Below are 10,508 nucleotides of genomic sequence, written 5' to 3' on the forward strand. Positions count from 1 at the left end.
CTGGTGAATTGGACTGTTAGGTATATGTGGCCATTTGGCCATCCTCAAGGTGGCGCCATCATTTTGCTAGGGGATTTAAAGTTCAAAATTCCACATCTCAATTTGCATTTTCTTTTTAGTTTTATTTGGCAAAATTAGTCGCAACAACGCCAATTTAAGCAGCTACTCTGATTGCTATCATAATTTAAGGTTGTGAATAAAAACATCATAAAAATGTGTAATGTGATGTTAAATCAAATACTTGTACATCAGCAAAGAGCAGCTTGTTCAGTTTTAATCAAGTTTCACTGCTAGGAACATTCATACATCACAGCAGAGTGTTTAGAAGCTCAAAAGAACTAGGGAATTAGATGACAACATAACCTACACACTAGTACAAAGTGCAGTATCCAATTATCCATTGCACATTAGAATAGCACCAAAAAACTGAAGCTACCAGAAAATATTCACCCCTTTAATTAGGTGTTAATAAAAGTATAACAAAATATAGCCACCCTAAAACTACTTGCAATGGTCTTCATGCAAAATCATCTAGCTGCTTCTCCAATGGTCATGGAAACAACTAAAAGTGAACATTTTAGCGACACAATTTCCCTACACTGCAAAAAGACGAAGTTTTTAATATCAGGAAGACATATCATGAACTTTCATGAGCAACTAATCTAAAAGTATATGTTTTCTACCAAGGAAGCACTAACTTGGCTTCTTGCAGGCTCAAGGCACCTAAAACAAACAACACTACCTGAAATAAAGGGCCTTCTTAGTCTAGTAGATCCATGTCAACTTAAAGCATAAGCCACAATTTGAAGAGAAGTTAAATTAGGGAGCATCAATCAATAATTCCATATAATTATTTAATAGATAATTCACAAATAAAAAATAGCACAACAATTTGATTTGATACTCTCACAAACAGGAAACATCTTATTCTCAATTTACTTATCAACAAGCTGTGATAGACTCAATGGACTTGCCACCCAAGTGTAATGGGAAGCAGAGGACAAAACTCATCAATGAAACACTAAGGGAAGGAGTAACAAAAACCTGCTAGTTTGATACTCTGTTGAAGAGTTACAAAGTTAATTTATACTTCCTCCGTTCTAGTGTAGCTTGCGTGATAATATAAGGAGTAATAGTATTAAAAGGCATGAAATTTGTAATGTGAAATAAGAGAGAATGGTAACCTCAAGTTACTAAGAGAGTGATAACCTAAAGTTACTTATCATAAGAGAGCAATAGCTTAAAGCTCTGGACCTATCATTTGGAACCCCTTTTTGCCATTATAAATTAAGCTTTCACCTTAAAATTACTCTTATTCATTAATTTATACAAACCAGATTTTCAGTCTATAGCACAAACCAATTTGACAGAGTAACCCACTATGCAATCTAATGTTCTGTTGGAATGCTTTTCCACTCCTAGCTTTACTTTGAATATAAGTTATATCCTAGCCTAATCTTCCCTCTCTTTTATTTTTCAATTATTTCTTTGAAGATGAGAGGAGGAGGCAATGTTTTCCATTCCATCGAGTTTGTGGCTTTGAAAAAATCATGCATAAAAAGGTCTAAGATTGGTCTTTTATTATTTGTAGTAGTAGTAAAGGTAATACGAAGTATCAGAATTTCTTTTTAGCTTACAGCCCAGCCAACATCAATCCAACAGATCAATCTGATTCTTTTCAAAGAGAAGGTTATTGCACAAGAGCACAGTAATTTTGTATTAGCCTAACTACATGTCCCTATAGATGTTAAAAGTTTGAATCCGTGGCATTTACGAAGCAACTGACTAATGTGAATTGTAAGCCAAGCCTAGACTCTACTGTGGCAGATGATAGTATGATACCCTGGCAATTAAGGAGGCACTAGAATGACTTTTGATAAATGGTTGGCAAGACCCAACAATCCTCTCAGACTATTAAAGGAAAGTAAAGGGCATCAACAAGGATCACTATTTCAATGGTCAGTCTAATTTATATGCATCACGCGGGAAGTTACACCAGCAATTAGAGAACCGTGCACATCATCAAGAGGGAACAAGGGAAGCAGGCAGACCCAATCACCAATCACCAGACAAAAGTAAAGGGCATCAACAAGGATCACTGTATCATCGATGCTTCCCCCTCCCCCACACTGCACTCCCTATTAATGGTTTTTCTCGTGGAAGCCATGTTGTCCTTTCCTACAACTAACGGCAACCAAGAAAGCACAAATTTCAAGCTTAAGTTTCAGTGCATATAAAACCCAATCAACTCTTAGTAATCTTATAATGCAAAGCCAAATTCAGAAAAACAGAAGCACAGATCTATACCTATAATTTAAATACAGAAAGTGTGAAAAAAACAACCATAAATGAGCATGAAGTGAATGCCAATTAATTAAAGTAAGCATTTTTTAAGAATCAATAGAATAAATACCAAAACCTTATTTTCAGCAAATCATAACATTGGACTCTTATCCACTCCTTAAAATTACTTGTATCAATATTGTCCTATCTTGTCCCCATCCCGAGGCTCCATATATTTCCCTGTATATTTTTTAAGAAGGGGAGAGGAATAATTCTTTGAAGGTCAAAATCATTAGCTGATGGCACTAATAAAAGAAGCATCGATGATAAAGCTAATCACATACTTCCTCCGTTTTCTTTTAGATGCAACACACACTTTTTCACGGTATTTAAGAAATGTGGGGTTCACATGATATAATACACTTTAAAATGGGATGAGTGGTTGTTAGGAGTGTAATTTAGTGGGCCATGTGCTTTAAATAAGGGAAATAGTATAGTTTTTCCCTAAAGTAACTTTCCTTTTATAGTGTGTTGCAAGTATTGTGACATTTCCTTTTTAGGGAAGTGTTGCAAGTAAAAGAAACAGAGGAAGTATAAAAGTGGAATCCTGCACCCTAGAATTTGTAAAGTATCATGCTCATACAGGAATCTCTTGGGTTAACAAATTTAGCAAAAGCCAGCAAAAAGATGTATAGACGACTAGACATTTAAAGTTTTGAACGAGCAAAAGTTCATGTAATCCTGTGCAAATTGCAGAATCCCATGACCACCTAGTTTGAAGGATCGATGATAAATTAATGCATACCAAGGTCGAGAATTTGTGTTTGCTTCATTCTATATAAACCTTATTATTTATTATTCAAGTGTGGATAAAAAATTCAGATGTATAGCTTAGTGTTCAGCCAACATCAGTCCAAGAAAAACACTATCATTTATTTCAAACTGTAAGAGCACACCCCAGTCGATTAAAAAAAAAACTCTTAACAGTTTAAGGCTAAAGCAAAACTACGCATAAGAGCAACAAATTTAAATTAATAGAGATGGCTTGGTACTTACATTACACACATTCAAACAAAGTCCCAGCAGTAGCATCTTCAATTAGGTCATAGCCTCAACTTGAACATTATCAACAATACTTCTGAAGAAAAGAAGAAGAACTTTCATAACTAATATTACAAACATGGTCCTTATAATGGATGCAAAATTGGTAGATAATGGAGTATTTAGGAAGCAAGAGAAACCAAAAGAGGTAGTAAAAATGGAGTTATAAAGAGCTTCTGAATGTACTTTAGATAAAAAGATCACAGAATCAAGATTGAAGCAACATTCAGATAATAGATGAACAATCATACTTTGGTGTGACGAGATCACGAGAGCAATGTCAATAAATGCCTATACTTTATAGACTTCTAATGGAAATTGTAGCTACCTTAATACCATAAAGTAAGTAATATACCGAATAGCAATTAAATTGTGGCAATGTGCTCACAAGGTATGATACTAAATTACTAATGATAGATTAGAATTTATTAGTGACAATTAGCCAAGAGCAATAAGCACCTGTTACAAATCAATAGTAATTTACTAATGATAGACTATTATCCTTGCATATATACCAACCAAACAGGTCACAGAACAATACAGAAAATGCATTTAAGCAAACAGGATTCAAAATATTTGCATATGAATTTGGAAGCAAGGAAAGAAAAGCGAGACATTTAAAAACTATGCTTACTTCTTCTTTATCATTGGCAAGGTTTCCCTTTCCGAATGCAGCTTATCTTCGATCGAAACAAGGCTGCCCACAAAACACTCCACATAATACCCTATCGACATAGGTCTCTTTGGCAATCCATGAGGTTTGATTGCCTTAAATTTTTTGGACTCCATATCATACCAACCAAACTTCAGAATACATATGTCCAACAAAATTTTATTCCCATCTTTGGAGTAAACAATAGGCATAATCCCAAATAATTTCGGGATACACTCGTTGCCAATACTAAACAATCTAACCCAAGACTCATTGTTTCCATACTCCTTCATTACCCATATATCGCCTTTCATAAAATACAAGTCCTCTTCTGTAGGATGATAATAATTAATAAAAGCACTTAGACATCGACCCAATTCCTTTATCTCAGTATCATCAGAATAATCAGTATTATCAATCAATTTCGAGTAGTCAATAAACAAGAAACTCTCAGTCTGAAGATCAAAGCTAGCTATTATGTACTCAGTTTTCTGGGAGCATACCAAGAAATGTAAAGCCTCATTAACAAGAACACCAACAGGCCAATCAGTATTAAGGGTAAAACCATAGATACCTTGAACAGATTTCCAGGAATTATTATTGCGACTATGCAATTCCGCTTCAACTGATTTCCAATCCATATCATCTGACAACTTCAAAACCTTGTAATCGTCGCTCTTCCTGTCGTACCCAAACCCCATCATAAACCGCTGAACATATCGTGTAACCCTGTTAGGCTTAGGGATAGGCACCTGAAAATGTGATTTGGTAAGTGGGTTGAACAGCAATACATCAGTTTTGTTGGCAATGCAAATGATGCCATTGCAAGACCCAAACAGCTCAAATTCCTGAGTTGAGAGAGGTAGCTGGACCTCCGAGAAGGAGATGTTGTCATGGTCGAATTCTGCAGAATGAAGAGACTCGTTACAGAAGATGAGATGACGATCGGAGTTGGAAATTAGGGTTTGATTGAGGTGAAGTTTGATGAAATTGGGGGTTTTGATTAAGGAATTCCAGAATTTGCAGACGCATTTGAAGCGTACAACTGATTTAACAGGCAATCGTGAGAGAATCTCGGTTATTAGCTCAGTCGGAAGTGCCGCCATTGTTGCCCTACTTCGAGCAATCGAGCTTCAGCTCTAGAACTATAGTGAGCTAAATGTATTTGTATTTGTCTTTGTCTTTGGTACTGTAGTACTCCGCAGATTTCATCTGTTTAGTGAAACTTGTTAGGGAAGCCGGAACTAGGAAGATACGAAGTAAAGTTGTTTCGTGGCAGTGTGGCACGAAAGACTGAATACTTTCTCTATTTGGCTTTTTACGATTTTCAAAACGCGTCTTAAAATATTTACTCAATTAGGACTTGTTCACATTTGCAAAATTGAATTGAACAAAACTGACTGGAGCTCAACTGATTGGAGTTGAAATGAATATTATGAGAGAGGGAAATTAGGAGCTGAACTGCACTGCACTAAACTGAACTGATTGGAGCTGAACTGAACTGAATTAAGTAAATGTGAATAGGCCCTTACACACACACTCCTATTTGACCGTGTTTCATGCTTTATGCATAACTAGGTTAGATCCGATGTCATACATACACGATAATTTTCAATACTTGTTTTTAAAATTAACACTAGTAAAATTTTTTGACTTTCGTATGTTATATTCAGATCACATTAACTTAAAAACTTTAATTGAAGTATCCTGAGTATTAATTGATTAAATTTTCTAATCATAAATTATTAAGAAAATGACAAAATTATCATTTGTTAATTTGATATTTACATTTCACTATAGCTTCTATTACATAATTTTAAAAAATATTGTTGTAATAAACTTATGTAGTACATAATATATATGTATATTTCCTTATAAAAATAGTCCACATGTCACAAATTAAATTTTTTTTAAAAAAAAAATAATAAAAAAAAAACTAAGGAGACATTACGTGTCATTGTTAGTGTATCTTTTAGTACATAACTAGGTTGAAACCTATGCGATGCACGGTTTATATAAAACCTATTTTTAATTTGTACATTTTAAAAATAAATCACTATTGTATATGAATATAAATAAGAATTACGTATATTTTGTAATTTTAATTTTTTTTATTTTCATTAAAAATATGATATAGTGATCAACGTTGTCTAATTCATAGTTCAATGTAGTAGGTCATATATTAATGTGCTATTCAAAATTGTTTAAATTCCCAACGATAAACTGATAGGTTCTAGTTGTAATGTAGGAGCTTCTAATATTTAAATTTCAAAAATGTAAAATATGATAGCAAAAAAAAAAAAAAGACATCATCATTGCATTTAGGTGGGAAAATTTTTATTGAGAGAGCGACACGTGTGCAATGATGACGTCGGCAACTTCTGTTTAGTTAATAGATTATTGATGAAAAAATATAGTCTTGTTAGACCTGCTTGGATTCGTCATGATATGTATTTTCAAAATATCAATTTTTCGTAATTTTTGCTTATCGCTAATTATAAATAATAATGGTAAATTATCGCATTGGCAAACATGACTATGATAAAAAAAAATATATAAAAAATATAAATAAAATAAAATAAAATAACAGAAGAAGTACATACTATATCCATTCCTGAAAGTTTGACTCACTTTCAATTTGTGCGGCCTCCAATGATCATCTTTGATCATAAATATATTCAGCTATGTGTAAGTAAAATTATAAGAAGTTAATATTTGAAAATTTTAGGAAAAATTGCTCAAAATAATCTCACCTTTGGGGCATCCGCTAAAAAAATAATCCTACCTTTGGGTTATTTTTAAATACTCCGACCTTTATACTCAATCCAGTCAAAATGGTCCCAACCGGTCATATAACTTGTTATAACAAATTACCAAACACGTGGCGGCCTGTGATTAGTCAAAAAATAAAAATAAAAAGTTATAGATTTTTTTTAAAGAATAAAAAAATTAATTTTAAAAAACCTGCACAAGCCACTGTTTTCCTCTGCCACGTGGCTCGACCAGCAAGCCCCCAACCCCTACGCCGGCGCGTAACCGACCGACCCCCTCCCTTGAGCCACCAACCCCTCCCTCCCCCACGAAGTCCATGCAGCGGCGAGCATAAAACCACCATCGAAAACCCCTTTCCCATCTCGAACTACCGATCCCAACTCCGCCCCCGTCCATTTTTCGGGTGCTGCGACCTTCCCTATCCCCTATTCCGACCGCGTTGTCCTCCCTGTACCTACCTCGATTTAGGTTGCGTCGATCTCTGATCCCCAACCTTTTTCCTAGGGTTTGGTGGTTTTCACTTTTTCAAAGGGTGTTTTGGGGTTGGTTTGGTTAGGGTATGATCTCGATTGGCGCGTTTGGGTTGCGGTGGTACGGTTTTGGGTCTGGATGGGGGTGGTGGTTTTGGGTTCTAGGTTTGAGTGGTTGTGGCCTGGTGGGGATGGTGGTGGGCGAAGGGCGATCTAATAAGATCTCACATGCTAATTTCTTTCTATTGCATAAATCATAGTTTGTGGTCAAAGTTATTTTATTTTGACTACATATATAAATAGTAAGTGAGTTGAACTTTCAGGAACAGAGGTAATAACTTTTTTTTGAGGGAAGAGGAAGTATATAACTTCATTTCATTCGTGTAAAAATTATCAAAACTTGATAAGTTGATATTTTAAAAAAATACAATGTGATAAATTTAACAAGACCCACATAACTTTATTATCTCTTATTGATTCATTTTTTTTAAAAGTAGGGTATTATTTTTACGGAGTTTATAAGATTTGTTTCTACAACACAATTTTTGTGTAGCTGGCCACACTCTGTGGTTGGGGTTACTTATTTATGGGTTACTCGATCGCTCAGGGATTACGCATTCAAGTGTTACTCGGTCAAGGCTTATTTGGTTTGGGCTTATCTGATCGGTCAGGAGTTATTTATTCAGTCAGGGCTACTCGAATGGTAAGGGGTTACTCCTATATAAGCAATTCTGGCCACACGGTATAGCTAGCCACACATGAAAATTTGTGTTGTTTCTTTAATAGAAAAATAAATAAATAAAATTAAAAAAAATAAAAAAATAAAAAACTACTTAAGGACACCTCAGGAGATGACATGTGTCATTTAGTATACATAAAGGAGTTATTTACGAAATTTTGTGTTGTTTCTTTGATAGAATTCTGTAAACTAAAAAAAGAAACACCCTAAGGACACACTGATGCGGTTCCAAGGCATCAATATTGTTGTTATAATTATTTTTATTGTTATTTTTAATTTTATTAATAGGTGACCGAATTTATTAGGATATTTTTGTTAGTTTAATTTGGTTAGTAGAAGATAAGCTTAACTTTAAAGATCATATTTGCAAAATATTATCTTTACAAGTTAGGGTTAGTTTCCTAGCTAGTTAGATTAGAATTTGTTTTACACGATTTTTAGGCTAATTATTTAGCTTATAAATACGTGATGGTGTTTAACGGAATTATGATTGATTGATTTAAAATTTATAAAGTTTTACGTAATTTTGTGCTTGTGTATTCTTGGCCTAGTTTAGGTTTTAAGCTCGTGTTGCTTAGCGTTTCTTGACCGAGACTCAAGATTCCAAACCTTTCAACTGCGATTGAAGGTTATATCCATTAAAATTCATATCACACACCAGGAGGCAGGAGATAACACGTGTATTGTTGATGTTTTAGTACGTATAATACTGGTATATATATAGTTACTAGGTTAGATAGCGTGCCATGCACGGTAATTTTCAATAAATGTTATTAAAAATAACACTATTAATTTTTTTTTACTTTATATATATATATATATATATATATATATATATATATATATATATATATATATATAAATGTATTATATTTCAAATTTTATTGAAGTATTCATAATGTCATAGAGTATTAATTGATTGAATTTCTAATCATGAATTATTCAAGGAAATTACAAAAGTATCATTTGTTGTTTCAAAAAAAATATATCATTTGTTGATTTGACATTCACATTTTATTTTTAAGCTTGTAGCTTCTATAATTCTATTACATAATTTTTTAAAAAATCAAGAAAATAATATATACTTTTGTTGTAATAAACGTATATAGTACACAATATCTCTTTCCTAAAAAATTGTTCATATGTCACAAATTATGTTAAGATTTTTTTTTTTTTAAGTTATACTTCCTCCGTTTTTTAGGGCCTGTTCTCTTCAGCTTATTTTCAGTTCAGTTCAGCTCCAATAAGTTCAATTCAGTTCAGTTCAATTTTTCAGCTCCAATAAATTTAGTTCAGTTTCAGTTCAGTCAATCAGAACGAGCCTTTAGTTGATACCATTTGACTTTTATATATTATTCACATAATATACTTTGACTCGCTTTTGTGATTGATAGATACGATAAAACATAATTATGTAAGATCTTGTTTAAATCGTCTATATGTATATTTTATTAAGATCCACTTTTTATAATTTTACAATGTTGATAATTGAAGTTATTAAGCGTTAAAAACATGTGTTGACAAATGTGATAAAAGAAAGATGTCAACTAAAAAAACATAGGAAGTAGTTGTCAATTTTTTTTTTTTTTTGGAAAGTTGTATGTAATTATTACTTTTTTTTTTGAGGGAAATGTAATTATTATTTATATCTTATATGTAGAGAGATTTAATTTGTTTCTTAAATAATTTTTTTTAAAATAAAAAAAAAAACTAAAAACACATTAGAAATTGACACATACTTAGGGCCTATTCTCATCAACTGAATTGAGCTGAGCTGAACTAAACTGAAATGAATATTTTATAAGAGATGAAAATTAGGAGCTGAACTGAAAATGATCGTACGAGAACAAACCCTTATTGATTATTGAAGCCAAAATAGACCAAAATTATAATTTTTTAAAAAATCACCTCTATAAACATTACAAGTTTATCGGGCCAATAAAGTACAAACTTGTATTTTCTCAAATTTCACAACTGATAGAACATAAAAATATTAAAGAACCAAACAGATCTCAGAGTCTAGCAAATGCAATGATTCTAATAGGTTTTTTTTTTTTTTTTTTTTTTTTTTTTTGAAACCCTGATTCTAATAGGTTATTTTATTCTGAAAACTTCATTGCAAACTAGTGGTACATTCCGATCAACTATGCAGCCCTGCAAACGCCCCGTAACAGTTTTTAAACATAACTAGTAAGGTTCTACAAAGAAGAATTTAATCGATAAACAGTTGTGCATTGATCATCTCCCGAATTCCCTTCGAGTCTGTATCAAATTTGGGTATTGCTTGTAAATGGCCACAGCCTGTGGCCATATACATGTGCCACAAGGCAAAGATGTATGCTAGAGTTAAAGTACTAATTACCAATATAATCAACTCAAAAGAAATGCGATGAAAAAATTAATATGCAGTCATGTAACTCTGTATTTTTACAAAAATGTGATAACGCAAAGGGTCCACTCTCATAAGAATCAATTATCAAAGTATATTAAG

The 10,508-nt window shown here is 32.9% G+C and overlaps 1 protein-coding gene across 4 annotated transcripts; it reads right to left on the bottom strand.

Moving 5' to 3' along the window:
* Window positions 1-201: 201 nt before the first annotated feature.
* Window positions 202-5,265, bottom strand: LOC145620900 (F-box protein CPR1-like). 4 transcript variants are annotated; one of them, XM_081675631.1, is made up of 3 exons: window positions 4,019-5,265; window positions 3,340-3,418; window positions 202-599 (listed from the first exon to the last, which is right to left on the bottom strand). In XM_081675631.1, the coding sequence occupies exons 1-2, from the start codon at window positions 5,140-5,142 to the stop codon at window positions 3,382-3,384; spliced, it is 1,161 nt and encodes a 386-aa protein (XP_081531757.1). In that variant the 5' UTR covers window positions 5,143-5,265; the 3' UTR covers window positions 202-599; window positions 3,340-3,381. The 4 variants fall into 4 exon arrangements, with proteins under 4 accessions (XP_081531757.1, XP_081531754.1, XP_081531755.1 ...); XM_081675628.1 differs by having other exon boundaries at window positions 3,340-3,421; XM_081675629.1 differs by lacking the exon at window positions 202-599 and adding an exon at window positions 660-742 and having other exon boundaries at window positions 3,340-3,421.
* Between the last annotated feature and the right edge of the window lie 5,243 nt (window positions 5,266-10,508).

The sequence above is a fragment of the Chenopodium album genome, chromosome 27 (assembly GCF_948465745.1).
Source record: "Chenopodium album chromosome 27, dcCheAlbu1.1, whole genome shotgun sequence".
In the NCBI taxonomy this organism is placed as follows: Eukaryota; Viridiplantae; Streptophyta; class Magnoliopsida; order Caryophyllales; family Amaranthaceae; genus Chenopodium; species Chenopodium album.

What these genes read in the sequence shown, in the direction of transcription:
- LOC145620900 (XM_081675628.1), bottom strand. Translation starts at nt 5,142, where the DNA reads ATGGCGGCACTTCCGACTGAGCTAATAACCGAGATTCTCTCACGATTG. An exon ending in TTGCCAATGATAAAGAAGAA is followed by an intron (nt 3,422 to 4,018) that starts GTAAGCATAGTT and finishes TCTTTTCTTCAG; the next exon opens with AAGTATTGTTGATAATGTTC.